The 23,289-nt window shown below is 45.9% G+C and overlaps 2 protein-coding genes and 1 pseudogene across 2 annotated transcripts in view; 2 read left to right on the forward strand and 1 right to left on the reverse strand.

Moving 5' to 3' along the window:
- SPRR2G (small proline rich protein 2G) overlaps positions 1 to 22,407 on the reverse strand; it is a 96,590-nt gene extending 74,183 nt beyond the window's left edge. Inside the window, exon 1 of the mRNA XM_033197076.1 lies at positions 22,260 to 22,407. The gene's annotated coding sequence lies outside the window, so the exon portion shown is untranslated. The remainder of the gene's footprint in view (positions 1 to 22,259) is intronic.
- PRR9 (proline rich 9) lies at positions 4,923 to 6,743 on the forward strand. The gene is made up of 2 exons (XM_033197069.1): positions 4,923 to 5,063; positions 5,566 to 6,743. Exon 2 carries the CDS (start codon positions 5,586 to 5,588, stop codon positions 5,934 to 5,936), a length of 351 nt encoding a protein of 116 aa, XP_033052960.1. The 5' UTR covers positions 4,923 to 5,063; positions 5,566 to 5,585; the 3' UTR covers positions 5,937 to 6,743.
- LOC117075036 lies at positions 12,598 to 13,459 on the forward strand (annotated as a pseudogene).
- Positions 22,408 to 23,289: the final 882 nt, after the last annotated feature.

The raw sequence follows: 23,289 nt of genomic DNA on the forward strand, positions 1-23,289 counted from the left end.
GATTTACAGCTCTTTCCTGAATTCACACCTCCGATTCAGACCCCCTGTGTGGGTGACACAGGAGGAAAGGAAAGGAGAGGGGTGGCAGACTTCCCCCCAGGAATTCGCAAGCTGCCCAGTGGCACCCACTCTGCAGGAAACCACATTCTGCACCATTCAGCTCTATCAGAGACATTGTCCTGTAATATGCAGATGAATGGATCAGAGGAGTCTGAGGACTTTTAAGGTCTGAACAGAGGAGATAGTTGTTTGATGGGAATGGGAGAAAAAAAAACTGCCTTGCACACACCTGAGACTCTTCTGCTGATCCTGTCTAATTATGCCCTGGCTCCCAATAATGACAGCTCCAGAAGTCTAAAAACTTAAATCTCAGATGTCATTAAATCAGATTAACTCCAATCTTGCTGGAGGGCGGGGGATGATCACAGAAACAGCTTAGTCACCTTATCTTAAGATTTGGGGTGAGACAATTTTTCCAAAGCTTTCTAATCCACAACCCCAGATACTGGGCCACCAAGATTGATTTTTGAGGACTCAGACCCCAAATACTCCCACACCTAGGAAAAGACAGGTCACCTAAGGTCAATCAGTCAGTGGGTGAGCCACTGCCACATGCAGAAGACAGAAGACTGGGTCTTCCTGTGGGTATATTACCACCTGACCAAGAAAAAAGTGCCCACACACATGTGTCCACACACTACAAAGTTACATAGTTACCCAAGCTAATCATTCATGATCACATTTATAGTATCACAGAATGTCAGAGATGGGATGGACTGAAAGTCTAACTTTCCTATTTTAAAGACGATGAGGCCAGGCCACTTACAGAGCTGAGGAAGACTGTGGTAGGAGGAGTTTTTGAGGCAAGATCAGCAGTTTGGCTTTGGACATGTATTAGATGTTCTATGACACACGCGTGGAGAGACAAATGCATGGCAGAATTTGAACCTGTATTAAAGAAAAATGTGTGGTGTCTCACGCCTGTAATCCCAGCACTTTGGGAGGCCGAGGGGGTGAATCATGAGGTCAAGAGATCGACACCAGCCTGAACAACATGGTGAAACGCCATCTCCACTAAAAACACAAAAATTACCTGGGTGTGGTGGCACATGCCTGTAGTCCCAGCTACTCAGGAGGCTAAGACAGGAGAATCACTTAAACCTGGGAGGCGGAGGTTGCAGTGCCCTGAGATCACATGCCACTGCACACCAGCCTGGCCGACAGACCAAGACTCCGTCTCAAAAAAAAAGAAATTCAAGTCAAAAATCAAGTATTGGAGGGACAGAGCAAAGGACATAGAACAAGAAGAACCAGGGGAATCAAGGAAGGCTTCATGGAGGAGGTGAGTCCTGAACTGATTCAGATTGCACTAATATTCATAAGTAGCTTGATGGCCCTAAGTTTTGAAGCATACATTCTCTAATTTATTCCTCACAAGAAATCTGTGAAATAGTATCTTCCTTTCTCAACAAGAGGAAATTGAGATGAGAGGTTAAGTCACTTATCCAATATTGCGTATACTCTATGTGATAGTCAACCCCAGATGAATGGGATCCTGAGTTCTTTCTCCATATATCTCAGTGGCTCTTTTGTTGTTGTTGTTTTGTTTTGTTTTTTGAGCTAGAGTCTCACTCTTTTTGCCCAGGCTGGAGTGCAATGGCACAATCTCAGCTCCCTGCAACCTCCACCTCCTGGATTCAAGCAATTCTCCTGTCTCAGCCTCCCCATTAGCTGGGATTATAGGCACCTCATTATAGGCGCTCGCCACCATGCCCGGCTAATTTTGTATTTTTGGTAGAGATGGAGTTTCACCATGTTGGCCAGGCTGGTCTCAAATTCCTGACCTCAAGTGACCCACTCGCCTCAGCCTCCCAAAGTGCTGGGATTATATGGGTGAGCCACTGCACCCAGCTCAGTGCCTCTTTATCAAAAGCTAGCCTTTGATTGAGGATGCTGACATGACAAGTAGGAATATATTTAAATGAGGGAATGGCAAATGAGATTTTATTCTTCATCTGAGGCTTCCTTCTTCAAGAGCTCCCAAAAGCCTCCAGCACTGGGAAGGTTGTTAGGTTTCTACTGCTTCTGTGACAAGTTTCCACAAGTTTAGTGGCTTCAAACAACAAAAGTGAACACTAGGACAGTTCTGGAGCTCAGAGGCTGACACAAGTCTCTCCGGACTGAAATCAGAGTGCCCGCGAAGCTGCACCTCTTCCCGGAGGTCCTACTGGAGAATCTGTTTCCAGACTGTAGAGGCCACCCTCATTTCTGGCTCGTGGACTCCTTCCATATTCAAAATCAGCAATGGATGGTTAAGCCTTTCTCAAATCACATCACTCTGACAGACTCTTCTTGCTTTTAAGAGCCTTATGCTTCTGTTGGCCACACCTGGATAATCAAGGATAATCTCCCTATTTTAAAGTCGTCTGAATAGCAAGTTTGATTTTATTCACTACTTTCAGTCTCTCTTGCCAAGTAACCTAAATTCTAGCAATTAGGTGGTGAACACGTTTAGGAGGCCATTATTCTGCCTACAAGAGAAGGACTTTTGGGTCAATTTCAAGATTGTTCCACTGTCATGAATCAACTCGATGGCAGGCAGGGCATCCAGTGAGAGGAGTCAAACTATGGGCTCTACCTAACGGGGCTCACCTCCCCTCCATGAGAACATGCTCTAGTCTCTTGCTCTGCACATTTCTATTTAGTCTCCTTGTCCTTGGGCTTAACCAAAGTCACAGACATGTACATGACATGAGCAAGGTCATCTCATGCATCCTGTCACAGGAAACTTCCAGAAATCCCAGCTAAGAGGGTCTCTTCCCAGAGTCTCTTGCTCATTCCTTTCCTAAGTTGGCCTCCACCTCTCCTTTCATCTCACTTGTATCTCTGTACTTCAACAGCCTCTCAACAAGGATTCCTTCCTAGAGGCCACCTGGAATGCTCTTGCCCACCCTCCCTGCCTGGGTAATTCCTACTGTCCAATAAGACAAAGCACAGACACCTCCTCCCCCATGAGCCTTCCATAACCTTCCACCCAAAACCAAGGAAGGGGCCTTCTTCTGGAGCATAGCGGCTTACCTCTGGCCATATTCTCCATGAAACTGAGTCATTTTGGAAGGGAAAGGCATTGACATCACATAGGGGCCATGAGGGACTGAAAGAACATATTATTGAACTCAGTGATGGAAAATTCCTTGTTTTCTAGGACACAGGAGAGTTGCTTTGTCTCTTCAACAGCATTCTAAGAAAAGATGAAAAATGCAAAGAAGAAGAGAATTGAAAGGAGGAGATGAAAAAAGAGGAGAAAAAGAAGGATGAGTCTCCCCACCCTACACCTACTCTCCCAGATGCCCCAAATGACTTTGTCTCTTCAGATATACAGCTGGGTATTCCAAGTCCTTCCACACCCAGGCCTCTGTCTCCTGCCAGGACACCAATGGGGCTCATGGTGATGTCACATTAACCTCTGAGAAGCAGTCTCAAAGGTCAAAAATGTCTCCTGGTCTCCCCAGCTTACCTTTTAAAAACTTTTCAGGTATCAAGCATCCAAAATCTATACAAACACTTGAGAGATTTCTGATTTTAGCCAAATATTTTTCTTAGGAAATGACTTAAACCTACCCCTTCAAGTTAAGAGGTTGACCATAACTTCAAATTAAGGAGAAAGGAAAGGAACATCATCATATTTAAAATTCAACTTCATAAATATGAACTTCAGCAAACAAACACAGAACCACCACTTTATCGAACTGGGGGCTTCTTTCAAAGTAAATCTTTTCCCATTTTCAATTAAATGAGATTTTCCTCTACTCCCACCTCTCCCACATCCACCTTCTTCATTCCTTCATTAATACATTTACCCCATCAATAATCATTTGTCTTCCATCATCTTCCACTTACTATACCTATGGCATAGTACCTATCCTCTAGGAACTTATAACCCAGGAAAAAATAAGATCTATATATAAATACCTGGAAAATCCTAATTTCAATAGTAAATGTCATATGAATAATACGAACAATAGATACCATGGGAATTCACAGAGAGGTGGATTCATTTCTGGTTTAGAGTAATCAGGAAAGGCTCTCAGAGGGTGGTAGACATGAGTAAAGCTTTGCAGAATGCTTAGGATTTCCACAGGCACAGGGAGAACACACCAGGTAAAAACTAACAGTCCAAACTAGAAAGTAGAGGTAGAGAAAACTGGGTGTGTTTGCTTTGAAACTTTTCCTTTCATCCCCTGACTTTTATTGACCTGAGTTCTAAGAAAACGTTTTCCAGTAGGCAAAGAGACAAGTTAACTTTGTTCCAGCCTGTTCTTCTGGTCACTGTGAAAATTCTGTGAGTAACTCCACTTTCAGAAGGGTGTCATAAATCAAGGTTGAGAAGATGAAGATTGTCTGCCTTCTCCTTCCTCTCTTTTCCCCTTCACTCTACTTCACAACCCAAAAGTAACAAATGAATCCCAATTTCTGTCAAGACCACCATGCAGGAAAATCACTCTCTTCAGCAGGCTGAAAGCCTTTTGTTCTCTTGGAACCACAGGGCAAGCCTTCGTCTTTGCATCTGAAGAGTGACTTTCTAGGCTTGATGAAGAAGTGTCTGCAACAGGCCATGTAAGCTCTTGACCCAGAGAGGCCCCAGGCCTTAGGCATGAAGTCTTCCCATTGGTGAAGATGAGATGAGCAAGGTGGATCTTATCTCTCACCACATCCTGTACCAGTTTGGGCAGACAAGGAATCCTGGTTGAACAGACTGAGATAACACTTTATGAACATTCTTTTCCTGCTGCCTTTGATGAGAGAGATCTGAGGGAAGGCCCTCCCTGCTGAGGTCTGATGAGGACCCACAGGCCAAAATGTAGTCTGATTAACAGGCATCCCAAGCAGTGACTCAAACCATCGGCAATTTCAGAGGAAGCTTGTTATGGTGACTCCACAATTAGTACCGCAGCCCGTGTGGCCAGTGAGTCCCGCGGGAGGCTGGACTAAGCACGATATAAAAGTCCCACCTTGCTGGGCTTCACAGTCCACAGCCTTTGTTGAGTCTTGTTGAAGATCAGGTAAGTGGGGCATCTGTGCCCTCTCTCTTCCTGTTACTCTGTCTTTAGGTGGCCACTGTTCTGTTCCTCCTCTGGACTGTACTTTCTGATTTTTTAAGTGGTTTCCCATTTCTTGGGCCTCACAAACTATCCTGTATATTCTATCCAGACTAGAATTTGTCTATCTAGTCTCTTGCACCTGATTTTCGAAAGGATTTGTAGACTAGAAAAGAAGGGGAAAAAAAAAAACCTGCAGCAGGACTGGGGTTTGGAGCTATGGATGCCTAGACAGAGGCCATGAGAGTACTCCCACCTTGGAGACAGGTGCCACAGGGAGCTGCGGCCAGGATAGAAAAGAGAAAGAGATAAAAAGCAGCCAAGAAATTAGTTCTTACTCCCACTCCTCATTCCACTCCATTAGTTCTTCCATCCACTCCTCATTCTTCTTTCTCAACCCTTTATTCCCCAGTTCCCATGCCGATATTTTTAATGCAGATAATTTCAAATCTTGTGTTTTTTTCAGGCTCTGCAAATCACCCTAGGATGTCCTTCAGTGAGCAGCAGTGCAAGCAGCCATGTGTGCCCCCTCCATGCCTCCAAAAGACCCAGGAGCAGTGCCAGGGAAAGGCTGAGGAGGTGTGCCTCCCCACGTGCCAGCACCCCTGCCAAGATAAGTGTCTAGTTCAGGCCCAGGAGGTATGTCTTTCTCAGTGCCAGGAATTAAGTCAAGAAAAATGTCCACAGCAAGGCCAAGATCCATGCCTACCTCCATGCCAAGATCAATGTCCACCTCAGTGTGCAGAGCCATGCCAGGAGCTATTCCAGACAAAATGTGTGGAGGTTTCCCCACAGAAAGTCCAGGAGAAGTGCTCATCCCCTGGCAAGGGGAAGTAGCTGCTCATATGTCTTCTGGGGTCAAGAAGATGGCCAGCAGATGAAACCCTGACCCCAGCCCGTGCTCTGGTGACCTTCCTCTGTGGGTACCTCTGTGTGCAATGTACCTTCTTGCCTCATGGCTTCCTTAGCATTCCAGGACTTGGTCTGTGTCTCTGAAGATGGTTCTTTCTGTATTTCATCATCCTCTGTGAATAAGCATTGTTCTCAGCAGTCTGATGGAAGGTCTCAAATGCAAGAATGGTGTGACTATCAGGGAAGACCACAGAAGCCTAGCACAGCTTCCTTGGTGCAAAAATTCACCCAACTCTGGGGGTGTAACAGCCAAGGATTACTTCATTCATCTTTCAGAGTTTCAGGCTATCAAATGAGCCACAAAACAAACTGAATTTTGATGGACTTTCCACTTATCACCACCACCACCGCCACCACCACAGGTGTTGAGACAAAGCGACTTGCAGCGTTTCAAAAATCAAAAATTGGTTGATTTTGTCCCTGTACATTAAAAAGAACAGGAAATTATTGAACATTGAAATGTTGGTTGTGCTTTTTTAAAATGAGCCAAAACTATGTAAATAACTGAATCCAAACAACCAGAAGGGAAAGATGAGATGGATGTTTGGTGCCCTTGTCAATCTCTGTGCTTCACAGCTGGTCTAATGTGGGCCCTTAGTTCTCACCATGTATACTCTTTAGAGATGTGAATTGTGTCTGTGTGATGCAGGCTGGTCTGTTCTCCAGCTTCCTTGCCTTCTTCTCCCTGGTGAAGGTAAAATACATAATAAAGCTGATCCTAAGGCTGATATCTGACTTGACGTGTGTTCTCTTTTCTCCGCCATCAAACCCCTCACTGTCCTTGTGATAACTGTCTCCTCCTTTGGCGGGAGAGGGGAGTAATCTGAAACAGGAATAAAATACAGACCTCACAGGTACATAAAACAGCAATTCCAGAAGAGGCCTCCTGAAGGTCACCGAGACCACCCCACCTACAATATATCCTAGGTTCACCTACTTGTACACTTCACACATGAGAAAATCCAGCAAGAGGCTAGGACCTGCCCACACTCAAAACCTCAGGTCCAGGTTCTTTCTACTATAGCATCTTTCCTCTCTGATCCTTGCTTTCCAAAGGAAAGGGCTGAAATGGAAAGGAGGGGAGATGTGTGGAAGAGGGATCCCAAATCAATTCACGATACCTACAAACATAGCATCTGTGTCAAAGGAGAGAGCGAAGTATGCCTCTGAGATGAATGCAGACTCAAAGACCAAAACTGTCTGCCCTGCCATCTGACCAGGTTTCAGGTAGGCCTAGGGCCTGGGTAACCGGTCTGCTGTCCCCTACCCATGGAGGAAACACAAGCAGTGGCCACTGGGGTTTGTGAATGGGTCGAGAGGGCACTGTACTGACATGAAATAGTCGCAGGCTGCTCCCTCGGCAGTGGCCCCAGCTCTGACCTGAGCCCAAAGGAAGCTATGCCAAGGACCAGCTTCCTGGGGGGGATGTAGCTTCTTACCCATTCTACCGGTCCCCCTCCCTCCTCCAGCCTCATGAGGAGGAGGTGGAGGGCCAGGACAGCCCATCACTGTAGGGTGTGTGGAACTCTATGTCTCAGTTGTTTGGCTAAACTGAGGTTCACTGAGTCTGTGGGTGACATGGAACAGGCCCTGAACTCCATGCACGTTCTCTATGGAGATTCTAATAGCAGCCTGGGGGAGTTCCTATGCTGCCCATTGCTTAGGAACTTGTCATGAAGCCGGTAAGTGGTGAAGTCAGGATGCTCACCCAAGTCCCTCTGACTCCAGAAAGGAGCTCTTACTTTTGTAATGAAAGTGCTATGGCATACAGAAAAGATTTCCGAAAACTGTCTTCTCATTCATTCATTCATTTATCCACCTAAATCATATTCCCTCATCACCTATCAGGTTTCAGTCACTGTGCCAGGTGCTGGAGACACAGTGGTGAAGCAGGCAGTCAGTATCCCTGTGCAGAGCTACGAGCTGTCTCTTCTGCAGGCCACATGCACCAAGGGTACCTTTCTGAAAATCTCCCGGGTGTCTCAAGTCCCTGAACATCTCCAGATGCCTGAATCACAGTTCTCTTGGCTCCTTGCCTAGTTGAAATAGGTTTTCTTATCCATTTTCCAATTTTGGAATAAACCAGCTGTTTCCTAGGGCTAGTAGCTCCCAGAGCTCCATTCTTCGGAGATGCACCAGAGAGGCCTTCCTATCAGTGAAGCTTCTGTTCAAAAACACTTTTCCAGCTTGGCTCAAGTCCAAGAAACCTCTTTGTTCTCCAGCATCAAAGGCATGCACAGATTGGAGTCCAAGATCAGACACCCAGGCATTAAGAGGAAGCACGGGGCTAATGAACAGGGAGAGCCCAGACTTATCAGAGAGAGGAGAGATCTGCTGATTACGGGGGAGGGGGAGGGGGGAGGAGGCCTCTACGGTTAGGAAGGGGACAAGTCTGCAGATTGCAGATAGGTGAGCAGACGCCAAGCAGCCAGCAGGCTTTCATCTAGTTCTGTCATAGGGACCTCCACACCTCCTCGTGCTTACAGAGGTCTGCCCCAGCCACTGCCTGGGCCACTGCTGCTGCAGTCTGGTCTCTAAAGACACAGACCAGGTCCACGGCCACAGAGACCACAGGGACAGCTAGGACACAGCATTCAGACTTCCCCAGCTGCCGCTTCTGTGCTGAGCCTTTCAGGAAGTAGGGAGGGATCTTACTAAGGAGATGTTAGGGGTTCTAGTTAACAGTTAACTCAACATGAGACAATAGTGGATCTGTGGGCCCCACATGCCAAGAGGAAAAAATACAAACTGACAGGAATTCATAGGAGGAGCTGCGGATTCACTCAGTCATTCAAGATATTCCTGGAGAAACTGCTATTCCAAGTCAGGCTCTGGAAACCTGCGACGGCGCCAGGAGGCAGGCAAGCAGAGCAGTGGCCTGAACGACTTTCACATCAGGAAGTGTTGAAAAACATTTAATCTACAAAAGAAAATACCCGAGGGAGTGGGACAGCTGAACTCAAATATTTTAAGTGCTTTTATGAGGGAGGAGTGAGATTTTTGTGAAGTGCCAAAGAACAAAGTTAGGACCCATGGGCAGAAATCATGAAATTGGGCTCAGTTTAAGAATTTTCTTATAATGAGATCTATTGGACGGCGACAGGAGCTGCCTTTGGATGCATTGTGTCCCATGAACTAGAGGTCTGCAAGCCAGTGGGTGACAACCAGCTCCTCCCAATCCATCAAATACTGTGACTCCTCTAACTCTAACTTATATGTGGAAATGGGACCCGGGGCAGGGAGCCTCCCACGAAGGGAGATTCAGAAGACCTGACCGCAAGCTCAGGAGACAGGAAGTTTCCCTGGCTTCCAGAACACTCCTGGGAGGCTCTTCAGGGGGCCCAGACTTCTGGGGACCAGCAGAATGTGTGACCATGGCTTGAAACTAAAGGAAAGGAGGAAGACAGGTAAGTGATGGGAAGTGGCTCGCCCAGACTTAGGGTTTTCTTAATGTTTTTGGACCTACAAATGCTTCAGCCCTGAGAAGCACCCTACAGTGATTACTCACTGCTTTCTAATCTCGTTCTTCCCAGCTGGGTTTAGTGTGTTTGCTCCCTTTTACAACTCTTTTCTTTACCATCCAGACACCCTTTCTCTTCTGTATCAAAGTGATCCGCCTGTTCTTCTGCCTGACAACCCATCACAGATTCCTTTCTGCCTGCACCTCCCTCTCTCCCACCCAGGGCTCTCCCCTGTTTGCCTCAGCCAAACCAGGGTTTCAACGTGACCTCCAGGAAGCCCTCCATGGTTTCAGCCTAGCTCCTAAGTACTGCAGCTTGGGCTGTGTGCTGCAGTGGCCCCGGGGGTCTGCAGTCCTCTACCAGCTGCCTGTATGTGAATGACACACGTCTCCTGTTGGCATGAGAGCCCAGATGACAGCTCCTGGGGCTGGCTGTGTTCTTGCCTGACTTCACAGGGCCCATCACACTGAGGTCTGAGACACCCTCACGGCCGGCCACCAGCATGCCCCCTGAGCAGAGACAGAGGAGGGTGCTGACCTCCAGACCACCTGGACAATCCCTTTCATTGATAGGGTAACCAGTTCATCTTGATTTGCCTGGAATTGTCCCAATTTTAGCATCGAAAGTTCTGAATCCCGGGAACTCCCTCAGTCCCCGACAAACTGGGATGGTTGGTTGCCCTGAGTACCTGTGTGTATAAGACATGATGCCTTCTTCCAGGTAGGGAAGCACAGAGAGAAAGTAGACGAGGCCCTCCATGCTGGAGAAACTTATAGCCCAAGGGATTTTTCTGGAAAACTGTAAACCCAGGAGGCCTAGTTCCCACTGCCTGCCCCCTCCATAGCCACATTCTCCATGAGCAGGAGTGGGGGCAGCAGGGGCTGGTGAGGGGTGATCAAATACTAGATCAATGAGCAGGTCCCCAGCCTAGACCTGTTTAAGCATGAACTGGCAGGTTTTGACCAGGAGAAGTGGTATCATGGGGGCCACCACCACCATTCCTGCTCCTGTCAATAACCCCATGGACAGCAGATCTGGACTTGTCCACTCCTGCTCTCTTCTCCCACAGACACCTGCCTCACATCTGAAAATGGTTGAAAGAAAAGAGGTGGTCAGCTGGCAGGGCCTTCTCAACTCAACCTCCCTCATCCCCTGGTTCCCCAGTCAGTCTCAAAACCAGTCCTTCCTCCTTTAGAAGCCACTGGGGACCCAATAGCACCACCTGCTGGCCATAGAGGCACTTGGCCTTCTGCTAATCACACCCAGTCTGGCGAGTTGGAGATGGCCGCACACACTGGGGCCCAGTCAATGCTCCGTGTGGAGAAGACAAGAGGACAGAGATGCAGCATCTAACAGAGTCAGGGGAAGGCTATATGTGCAAGACAGAGTTACACTACTTATAGGGTGGGAGCAACACGAATAACGGTTCAGGACATAGGATCAAGAATCAGACTTCTGGAATTCAAATCTAAACTCCACCACTTCTATTGTTTCCTTAAAGCAAATTTCTCCTGTGTGAGAGTATGTGACACAGAATCTCCTATGTGCCAAGCCCTGGAGTGACAGCAGCGAACCAGATACACAGAATCCCTGCTTCCCAGAGCTCACATGAGGAGGAAGACAGACAAAAAGCAACTCAGCAAAAGGCATAAATAAGAAAGTGAAAATGAAGAAAATGAAACAAAGTGATGATGAGTGTCCAGGGAAGAGGGATGCTCTTTAGCTCTGGTAGCGTGGAAAAGCTGATCTGAGATGGGGATGTCTGAGTAGCAACATGAACAATAGGAAGGAACCATCCATGTGGGATCAGGTGTGAGCATTAGTGCAAAGAGAACAGCAGGTGCAAGGAGTTCTGCAGGTCAGACTGCCTCTGGAGCCTCAGACTCAGACACTGCATTTGAAGGCAGACACGGGCCAACCTTTAGTTCATCCAAATGAACATGAGCAAAAGGGCGAGGTCTCTGGGCACCTTGTCACATGAGCTGTGGCTGAAGGAAGGTGGCGTTTCATCTAGAGGTGACTTAGGGACACACAGTGGCTGTCTTCAGGCCTTTCAAATGTCAAAGAGAGAGGTTGTGGATTTATTATTTGTGATCCCAAGGAGAATAGCATGGATCGGTGAGTTCTGGGCACAGAAAAGCGGATTCTGCTCATATCAGGAATAAAATGGCCTAGCAAATGAAATGAGCCACTCATTAAGTAGTGATCCCACTCTCCATGAAATATGCAAGCAGAGGCCAAATAAGTAGCTGAGATTATAGGAAGTGTGGATGCAATTTTTTTCATCAATAATTATCACCTACTCTTGCACTTGAATTGCTTATAGGTTACCACAAGATTTTGCTTCTCTCTGAATGCAGTAAAATAGCCTTAGTCAGCCAGTCACTGGAGGGACATCTGCCCCAAGGTTGGGGAACATCACAGCAGGGCAGGAGAAAACTGGCTGTTGGGTACAGAACACGCTTCTTGTCAAACCCAGAGTAGATTCTGGCAAAGACGAAAAGTGGAGGTCCTCACCTCCCTTTCATATGCTCCCCTTTTCTGTCCCAGCACCAGAAGATGGAACTTCCTTTCCTCACAATGGTCTAAGAAGAAACTAGTCTAAGCAATTAGAGAAAGTATCCTCCTCTTCCCAAGTCCTGAAAGTTTTTATGTTGCACACCCTGGTAATAAAAATATTTCAGCTTCACAATAAACATATAAACACGGTGTTCAACCTCTCATTATTCATCAAAGAAATGCAAATGAAAACTTGAAAGAGATACCACAACATACTGACTGGAGAGGATAAAAGTAAAAGGACAGAATCACACTGTGGGTGAGGTTGTGGGAGTGCAACCACTATGGAAAACTCTTTGACGGTCATTACTAAAGCAGAATGTATACACAGCCCATGACTGAGCAATTCCTCTCCTAGGCATCTGCCCTGCATACAGTCACCAAAAGTCAAATACTAGAATGTTCGTTCTAGCTCTCATGAGGCATCCTTGTGAAAGTGACATCACCTTTAAACCCTTCGTGGCAACCCCTGACACACTGCCATGCAGCCCAGGGAAGACAGGGCAACCTGGAAGTCCAACTACTTCCTTCAGATCATCCAATTTTTCGATGATTATCTGAAATGTTTCATTGTAGGAGCAGCAATGTGGGCTCCAAGTAGATGCAGCAGATCCACATGTCCCTCTGAGGGAAGGCCGTGGTGCCAATGGGCAAGAACACCATGATGTGCAAGGCCATCCAAGAGCACCTGGAAAACAACCCAGCTCTGGAAAAACTGTTGCCTCATATCCAGGGAAATGTGGGCTTTGTGTTCACCAAGGAAGACCTCACTGAGATCAGGGACATGCTGCTGGCCAGTAAGGTGCCAGCTGCCGCCCATGCTGGTGCCATTGCCCCATGTGAAGTCACTGTCCCAGGCCAGAACACCGGTCTGGAGCCCAAGAAGACCTCCTTTCTCCAAGCTTTAAGCATTACCACTAAAATCACAAGTAACACCACTGAAATCCTGAGTGATGTGCAGCTGATCAAGACTGGTGACAAAGTGGGAGCCAGCGAAGCCACACTGCTGAACATGCTGAATATCTCTCCCTTCCCCCTTGGGCTGATTATCCAGCAGCTGTTCAACAGTAGCAGTGTCTACAACCCTGAAGTGTTTGATATCCCATAGGAATGCATTCTCGCCTCCTGGAGGGTGTCTGCAATGTTGCCAATGTTTGCCTGCAGATTGGTTACCCAACTGTTGCATCAGTACCTCATTCTACCATCAATGGGTACAAGCAAGTCCTGGCTTTGTCTGTGGAGACTGATTGCACCTTCCTACTTGCTGAAAAGGTCAAGGCCTTCTTGGCTGATCCATCTGCCTTTGTGGCTGCTGCCCCTGGGGCCACTGCCACTACTGCTGCTCCTGCTGCAGCTCCAGCCAAGGCTGAAGCCAAGGAAGGGTTGGAGGAGTTGGACGAGAATATGAGATGTGGCCTATTTGAGTAATCACCAAAAGGCAACCAACTCAGCCAGGTTTATTTTCAAAACAAAGAAATAAAGGCTTACTTCTTTCAAAAAAATATTATTCTAGTGTTATTCATAATATCCAAGTATCAGAAAGATACAAATACACATCAATGAATAAAAAACAGTGGTATAGTCACACAGTGGAATACAGCAATGTGTACAAATGATCTACAGCTACACACAGCAGTATGGATGAATCTCACAAACATAAAGCAAGTGGCCAAACAAAAAGACACATAAAAAAGCTTTAGGATGAAACATACGAAATTGCCATTTATGGAGGTCAAAAACTGTTCATAGGGTTCAACATAAAACACTCTGCATAGTTCCATTTATATCTTTTATCATAGGGTTCAACATCAAACACTCTGCATAGTTTCATTTATATCATTTATGTACAGTACAAAACCTGGCCAAATAAATCTCTGTTGTAGACAGTAAGACTGTGGTTGTGTGTGTGTTGGTTGTAGTAGCGTGGTCATTGGATGGGAGACGAAGGAAGGCTTCTGTGTTGCTGGTAACATTCTAATTTTTGTCTGGGAGCTGCTTACCTGGTTGTGTTCGGTTTGTGAAAATTCATTCAGCTGGACATTTACAATATATGCACTTTTCTGAATGCATATTTTAATAAAGAGTTGAAAGTTTTATTGGGGTTCATCATATAATACATATATATTATTTAGAAGCAATAGATATGTACTGTCATTCTCACATCACGTAAGTTAAAAAAAAAACACAAAATACAGACAATTTTAAAAGACAAGATAAAAATACATAAAGAAAAAAGTTCAAATTTTTTCTTTCTGCTCCCAATGAATAGCTTTATGCAACATCAGTGAACAATCAGCTCCCTCTGGAGATTTTTTATAATGAAGTCCTGGGTTACTTAAAGGTTGCATGATCTTTGGCAAATCTCCCAGCCTCAGCTTCTGCATCTGTAAAATTGCACTGATGATCACCCACCCATCCTAGATGGCTGTCCTCAGGATCAAATGAGGTATTTGTGGAAGTATTTAGTAATTCGTAAAATGTGAAGGGTTAATATGATTATTACTAATAGCAGAGAGTTACTATTAACATAGATTAACATGCTAGTGAAGCCAATTCTATAGTAAATAGTTTGGATTTCACTAAAAGTAGCTGGAGATTTCAAGAAGAGTGTTCCCCATCACTAGGATGGCAAAACTATCTGCCAAAGATGTTGCAGAGTGATTCCTGCACCAGGAAGAGAGTGGAAATAATAATATTAAAAATGGCAATAATGGTGAATACTATATGGTAGATATTTTCTAAGCACTTTATGTATATTAGCTGCTATTATAACCCTTACAACAAGCAAAAGAAGGAGGTCATGTTAATATGACTATTTTATAGACAGGAAACTAAGGCTCAAAGAAATTAACCTACACAAGATCTCAGAGATAACAATTGAGATAGCCTAGTTTATATCTCTTCACATTACCCTCCAAAGCTGATGCTAGCATTCAAAATCTGTTCCCATTCAGCAAAGCTCAGTCTAATATCAAGGCAAACTTCCTTTTATTAATCTATTATTCAGCAAGTATTTTTGAGCCCCTATTACATGTCAAGCTCTATACTAGGTATTGGGTATGCAATGGTAAACAAGCAAACACAGTCCCTACACTCAGAACATATGATCTTAGTAAAAGAGGCAATCAGCACTTTGGGAGGCCGAGACGGGCAAATCACGAGGTCAAGAGATCAAGACCATCCTGGCTAACACGGTGAAACCCCGTCTCTACTAAAAATACAAAAAAACTAGCTGGGTGTAGTGGCAGGCGCCTGTGGTCCCAGCTACTTGGGAGGCTGAGGCAGGAGAATGGCGTGAACCCGGGAGGCGGAGCTTGCAGTGAGCCGAGATCGCGCCACCGCACTCCAGCCTGGGCGACTGAGCAAGACTCCGTCTCAAAAAAAGAAGAGAGAGAAAAAAAAAAGAGGCAATCAGTATAAGAAACACACAAAAATAAATACATGATTCTAAATTTTGTTACATTCAACAAAAGAAAGTTCTAGGTTATATAAAATAATGAATTGGAGAACCTAATTTAGCCTAGAGATCAGGAAAATCTTCCATGAGAAAATAAAATTTAATCTGAAACTGGAGAGAGAGCAGGAGTTGTCCAGGTGACAAGAAGAAAAAAATTATAGTGAAAACAAAAGATGGTTCTGATATAGGAAAAGCCTGATTTTTGTCTCAGACACAAAGATAGGGAGAGGAGGTGTGTGGGCAGGAGCAGACCCCGCAAGCCTCTGAGACCACGTGACAGGTTTTGACTTTTGCCCTAAGAGTGAAGCGGTAAAGATTTTTAAGCAGAAGAGTGACAAGATTCAATTTGCAGATTGTAAATATTGCTCTAGTTAAAGTGTGGAGCATAGATTAGAGGAAGCAAGCAAGAAGCGAAGCGGGAGCCACTGGGGACACCATGGCTATAGCCAAGTCTCTGGAATGATCTCTGTGCAGCAGCAGCCACCATTTCCAGAAGCAGCTGGGAAAGACTAAAGGAGGAACAGGTTTGGCTGCAATGCAGGTAAGAAGACCAGGGGCTCAGTTTTGAACCTGTCCATTTTGAGATGCATATGGAACAACCAAGCAGAGATACAAAGTAAGCACTTACATCTATGAGTCAGGAGCTCAGGAAAAAGTCAGGAATGGAGATCTACACTTGGGAGCCATCATCCTAGGGGTAGCATGCTAGCTATGGGGTGGATAGATCATCCAGTGACAGAATATAGATTAAGAAAAGAAGGGAACTTAAGACCATGCCCTGAGAAAATTCAACAGCTAAAGGTTGAGAAGAGGGAGAGCCCTTGACAAAAGATTAAGAAGCAGTCAATGATTTAACAGAAAAGTCAGGAAGGAGAGAGTGTGCAAAATGCTGAATGCCACCGAGAATCAGGAAGTGCCCACACCGAGTGACAACATGGAGAACAGGCACGGGGGTGGGAGGGTCCAGCCAGGCAGGTCACCCAGGGATTGCTCAAATACTGGAACCTCTTCCCACCCACTTCTCTGCTTCTAAGGCACAGTGGTTTGGCATCAGATCTTGGTACATGGGAATAAGTGAGTGAATAAATGATAAATGATCTGAGGACCCAAAAGGTTTAATAGCTTGACCAAGATTATCCGGCCAGTAAGTATCAATGCCAGAGCTGAAACCCAGCTCATCTGATTCCAATGCCCATATTCTTGGCTTAAAAATACAAGCTTTAACCCAGGGGAAATACCTCTGATGACACACTCTCTGTCATGTTTAATATCATACTTTAAGGACTATTATACTTATCTCCAAAACTGAATCTATGGCTTAGGAGTTCATCAAAAACTGGAGTAGAGAGTGACAGGCATCCCCTACAGTCGCCTATCCAGGGGATAATGCGTGAGGGAATAACCTTTACACCAAATGAATGTATAATTTGGGTTACATCCTTGAGACCCTGTCTCAGCTGACGAGCATGTGAGACTCTGGCCACTCGCCCTGTAGGGCCAGCTCAGCGGGGAGCTTGGTGTTCTGGAGTTGTGGGTCAGGGGTGACGGTGGTGATTGTGGTAACTTGGGGGTAACCACTGGCATTCATGGTTGAAAGAAAAGAGGTGGTCAGCTGGCAGGGCCTTCTCAACTCAACCTCCCTCATCACCCGGTTTCCCAGCCAGCCTCATAACCAGTCCTCCCTCCTTTAGAAGCCACTGGGGACCCCTTTTCTCTTCTCTTCCCAACAGCACCACCTGCTGGCCATAGAGGCACTTGGCCTTCTGCTAATCACACCCAGTCTGGCCTGAGTTGGAGATGGCCGCACACACTGGGGCCCAGTCAATGCTCCGTGTGGAGAAGACAATGCTCTGTGTGGAGAAGACAGAGATGCAGCATCTAATAGAGTCAGGGGAAGGCTATATGTGCAAGACAGAGTTACACTACTTATAGGGTGGGAGCAACACGAATAATGGTTCAGGACATAGGATCAAGAGTCAGACTTCTGGAATTCAAATCTAAACTCCACCACTTCTGTTGTTTCCTTAAAACAAATTTCTCCTGTGTGAGAGTATGTGACACAGAATCTCCTATGTGCCAAGCCCTGGAGTGACAGCAGCGAACCAGATACACAGAATCCCTGCCTCCCAGAGCTCACATGAGGAGGAAGACAGACAAAAAGCAACTCAGCAAATGCATAAATAAGAAAGTGAAGAAAATAAAACAAAGTGATGAGGAGTGTCTGGGGAAGACGGATGCTCTTTAGCTCGGGTAGCGTGGAAAGGCCGATCTGGCTGAGGTGAGGGCAACAGAGATGATGGGTTACACGATGGTGGCGATGGCAGGGTGCTGGAGGTGAGAGGAAGTCTGAGGGAACCTTTTCTTGAATGTGAATTGACTGGCAAAAGTGTCACTGAACCCATTACCTTTGATTTCTAAATAGCCAGAATGGCAAAGCCTATCTATAGATTACTCATTGTGTTCTCATTCATTTATTTATTTTTTCATTCAACAAATCTTTATTGAGTAGCTACTGTATGCCAGGCTTTCCTTTAGGTGCTGGAGATGTAGCAGTAAACAGACCAAAAGTGCTATTTTTGTGGAGTTTACACTTAGAGTACACCAAAAGCTCATTTATTCATTCACTGAGCTCCTGCTGAGCACCTAATGCCAAGCATGATACCAGACACTGATGGGTTCCAGACCCTAAACAATAGGGCTATCTTGGGGTGGGCACATCGTGGCCAAGGTGAATATGCACCTGCGTCTGTTTAGGTTTGTTCACAGGCATAAACACACACCTGCCTGAGCATGTATCCCATCAGACCTCAGACAACATGTATATACTGTTCAGATTTTATTCAAAATGCATCAGGAAGACCCTGAAGGCATTTCAGCAGAGGCTTTTTATTTGATTCAAAGCTTCAAAGGATTATTCCATCTGCAAAATGGATAAAGGCTGGACGATGGAGGAAGCATGAAAGAGGGAGAGGAGGGACCTGCTACTGGAGCTATGGCTAAAGATGGTAGCTGGCAGCAGTGGAAACAAAGACAAGAGGGTGATGCTAAGTGTTCTGGAGGAATAACTAACAGGAGTAGCAGGGGGACTCGACGTGTGGGGTAAAGGAGGAGAAAGAAGGCAGAAAGACTCCCACGTTTACGGCTTAGGCCACTAGGTGGATGCAGAGAGGTGAGGACTAGGAGATATGTGGATATATGTCTGAAACTCAGAGATATCTGGGCCACAAATGTACATATTTGAGAGCTGTCATCACATAGAAAGTATTTAAAGATATGTGAGTGGCTGCAATCATCCAAGGAGAAGAGAGGGCCCCAACGAGCCGGGGACACCACAAGATCTCAAGGTTGGACAGTGGAGAAGGAGCCTGTACAGCCTGCTGACAAGGAGCAGTCAGTGAAGGAGGAGAAACTAGGAGGGTGGAGACTGGAAAGACAAGAGAAGACAGGTGTCCAAGAAAGGAAAGATAATCAATGGAGTCAACCAATACTAACTGGTCAAGAAATGCAGAGTGGCTGGTGGCCTTGATGAGGACAGCCTGGGTGGGGACACACAGGCCAGAACAGAACAGAGTGGACTGAGGAGCAAAAGGAGGTACCAAGCAGGGCAACCTGTGGGGTTCCCGGGTGCAGCTGGATTGGTTTGCTGCTCAAAGAAAATCCCAGCTCAGACCTAATCTGGAACAGAAGAGGCCTTCATGAAAGACGGCTGGCTGCAGGTGTCCAGGTGTGGGAAGGCGAGTGGGAGGAGGCAGGACTGAGCAGCACTTCCCCAAACCAGGAGGCAAGCCAACACTGAAGCCCAGGCTTCCATTTATAGAGTTTCCACAAGTGGACCTGGACTTCTCCACCTTGTTCACAAAGCAACCTCGCCTGAACCTTTGACACCAGAGGCTGAGTCAGGCCCAGATGGCAAACACACTTTAAGCCCGAATCAGACTTTGCATGGGTTTACTCAGCCCACACCTGCTTCTCTGCCCCCACCATGTCCTCCTAGAAGAGGGAGCACCTCTTGCCCGTTACCCCCCAGAGCCTCACCTACATGAGGTTCACACACTGCACCCTCCCACACCATATGCCACACACACACACACACACACACACATACACAGAGCCAGTGTGATGATTCCAGATGCTGGAAGCATGCCTCCCCTTGCCCTTTACCAAATGCCTGCCATCCTGGCCACAGAGGCAAAGGAAAATGACAATTCTGCCCTTTAGTAATGCATGCTACTATTTTTGTCCATCACAGGGTCCTCAATTTGAGGCCTGAGTATTCCTAGATTTCCTCTGGTGTTGGAGGAAGCCCTTGCTATCAGGGAAGCCCCAGTGTGAAGACAGGACACAGCAAACCTCAGGGAGACCCTGGGATGAAGAAGAAGACAGCCCCACCCTCGAGCCTGCAGAGGGAGTGCAGTGGAGAGACACAGTCCTGGCCTTAAGGTTATCCCCAGTTTGAGGAGAAAGAAAAGGCCCTTGGCCTCAGAAGATCCCCAATGCCAATGTCCCCACAAAGTGTGAGGGTCTCCATCCTACGCATCTCTGTCCTCACCCTCTCCGGACTTGGATTTTTTAAAGATATAGTACAAAATACAAAATGAAAAGCACATCCAACTTATTCACCTTTAAAGAGCCCTGACCAAAACATGACAAGTGTGTTTCTCCAGTCATATGTTGAGTACTCATCTGAGGTCTAACCCAGGCTGGAGTTAAAACATCAACTCTGACACTCCAGTCTTTATATCATCATGTCTACCACCAACACGTCACCCACATTTACCTTGACCCAGTTTCAAATGCAAGAATTTTAGATTCAAGGCGGAGAAGGGGTCAAGAACTGGTGGACAGCCAGGCTCCTCAGAATGTGGCCTGTCCCTGTTCACACAGCCCAGGCAAAGCCTCACCAGGGAACCACGCTCCAGCAACCTGCCCCACTCCAATCCTGCAGACTCCAGGTGACATTCCTGAGGTCACACCGCCTGACTAATGGCACGGCTTAGTGGAACTGACTCATGGAAAGAGTTGCCCCATGTGCATTTGGAGGACAAAGACAGTTGTGCAAGGTGTTTGTGACAGGTCATGAGGAGGGGCAGGACGTGAGGCAGCAAGGAGGACCAGTTGGTAATCGTCATTACTTCTATTAGAATCTCCCGGTGACAATACACCTCAGTGCCCATAGCCCTAGATGTTGCAAAGCAAAGTTGCACTTCCACCCATGGCCTCAAATGGCATTAAAGAGTCACTCTGCTTCAGCTCACGTGAAATCAAACCATCAGTCCCATCTGACTGCCCCCTGGATCCCAGCTCTGGGCTAGGTCCAAGAGCTGGGGATATGAGGTTTGTTCAGACCCCTTATCTGTGAAAGAATGGGATTGCACTAGATGCTGTTTATGGCCTCTTCCACCTTTGACATCCAGTGGTTCTAAGCAGGTCTCGGCAGGGACCCTGGAGTATGTCATACATATGTGACACAAGAGGGGAACCCACCCAGAGCACCCAAGTGCAAGGTCCCAAGAAAGGAAGGCCCAGTCCCCAGCTCCATACTACAGGCTAGTGGCAAATCCCTGGCACAAAGAATGTTGGCAGTCAAATACAAATGTGAGGATCGTTCATCAAACTGGCATGCTGTGTCTATTCATCTATTCATTCATTCGATAAGCACTTAATGGGAGCCTTCTAGGCCTGCTATGGAGCCAACTGCTAGATATGCAGAAAATAATAGACAAAGCCACTCCCCTCAAGGGCCTCAAAGTCAACTAGGAGAGGCAGAGGCAGAAACAGGAAGAAAAAAAAAAGCAACATGCTGAAAGAAATACAATGTTGGAGAAATGTCCAGGTTTTTAAGCTTGGCAGAGTTGAGTAACTCTGCCAAGGTGAGTGAGGAAACAAATTCATTGAAGACATAGTTGAGCTATTATTAACACTTAAAAGAAACTGGACTTGGAACCCCCACCATCAACTTGGCCTCTAATTCATGACATATATGACCTTTGTACTCTCAGTTTCCTGACTTATAAAATGGAAGTACTGAAGTATGTGCCCACAAAACACAGAGTTCTGAATACCAAAAAAATAATATAGTAGCTCCTAGCTTAAGCATGGACCCAAAAACAAAATGTAATTCAGTCTCTACAGGTCAAAATCAGCCACGGGCTCAAGCACTAAGTAAGCTCAATCCTTAATGAGAGACAACATTCAAATCTCAATACAACTGCAACATTTTAAGCAGTAGAACATTTCTAAGTGTTAGTAAATGTCTTAGCATTTCCTTGATAATTATACTAATAATATAATAACACTGTTAGATTAAATGGATTTGTGCCTTCCTGCCCTGTATAACTGAAAGACAGATGATGTAACTCTATATCATGATTCAAGGTCTCAAGGGACTAGGTCCTCAAACCTAATTAGTCAGAGAGTATGGGTCAACATTAATTGATAATTCATGAAAATGGCTACCTTGGGTAATTTCCTCCAAAATTTAATTGACTCAGTAATTCCATGGAGGAAACCTGTACATTGTCCTGGAAGTGGTGGCAATAGAGATGGCAATGGGAAACCATTTGCAGCTAATTCAAAACAAAGGAGTCCTGAGAGAAACCCTCAGCTCATGATCGGGGAGCCTTGTACAGAATTTTCTGAAACCAAGCAAATTTGCTTTGGGGACAAAATATCTGCTTGTGCTATGAAGCAGAAGATTGGGCATTCAGCCAAGGACCTCTGTAGGGGACACAGCTGACCCTAAGCTGCTTCCTACAGAAAACCCAACCCTACCTGTGGGTGGCACAAAGGCTTGGCTCCATTCAGAGGCAGGTAGCTGTCCATCTAGATGAGTTCACTGGTTTGACTTCTCAATTTTCATACTAGATTATCAACCCTGCTACCTATTCATTTGGTTTCCAAAGCATAAGTAAATACATTCAACAGCATCTTCAAGAGCTTCAGGCATGTATCTGAGAGTGTAACTCCTAATCCTCATGGTTCCAGAGCCCGTCAGAAGGCTCAACTGAAAGAATAATGACTACTTTAAAGTTTTGATGATTTATCATGTGCCATCTCATCTAATTCATACAACAGCTCTCTTCAGCAGGTATGATCATCTTCTCCATCATCAGATAAGGACACTGCCCTGAAGAGATGTCAGCATCAACGAACTAGAGAAGAGGTGTAGACAGGACTTGAACCCAGTAGTTTGACTCTAAGCCTTTACTCCTAAACACTGGGAATGGTAGTCTAAGGAAGTCACTATCTGTATACTAATCCTTTCCTCTAAGTTCTATCCATGAGACAAGTTAGACAACTCTAAGACTAAATAGTCAACTGCATTAAACTAGTTGCTCAGAAGATGGCCTTCCTTGGACTGAAACTTCATGTGTTGACCTGAGATTTTATGCGAGTCTTAATGAAAATTGGCCATGAAAAGCTATTTCCACGTGTTACCACACTCTTGATGGAGACTTTGTATTCCGTGGCACTCAATATCTCCTCTGTAAGGCCCCACTGATGGATATTTCTTAGAGAGAGAAAAAAGATTTTCCCTAGCTACCATGAAAGGAAAATCCTGGGGCCCCAAAATTACAAAGCTAAAGGGAAAAGTGTAGCTGGGAACTGCTCAAGGCAAACCTGTCTCCCATTCTATTGAAAGTCATCCCTCTGCTCACTGAGATAGATGCATATCTGATTGCCTCCTTTGAAAGGCTTATCAGAACTCAAAAGAATGCAATCATTTGTCTCTGGCCTACCTGTGACCTGGAAGCCCCCTCCCTACTTCGACGTGTCCCTACCTTTCTGGACCTAACCAATG

Source organism: Trachypithecus francoisi, unplaced genomic scaffold (genome assembly GCF_009764315.1).
Source record: "Trachypithecus francoisi isolate TF-2019V2 unplaced genomic scaffold, Tfra_2.0 Lachesis_group5, whole genome shotgun sequence".
NCBI lineage: Eukaryota > Metazoa > Chordata > Mammalia > Primates > Cercopithecidae > Trachypithecus > Trachypithecus francoisi.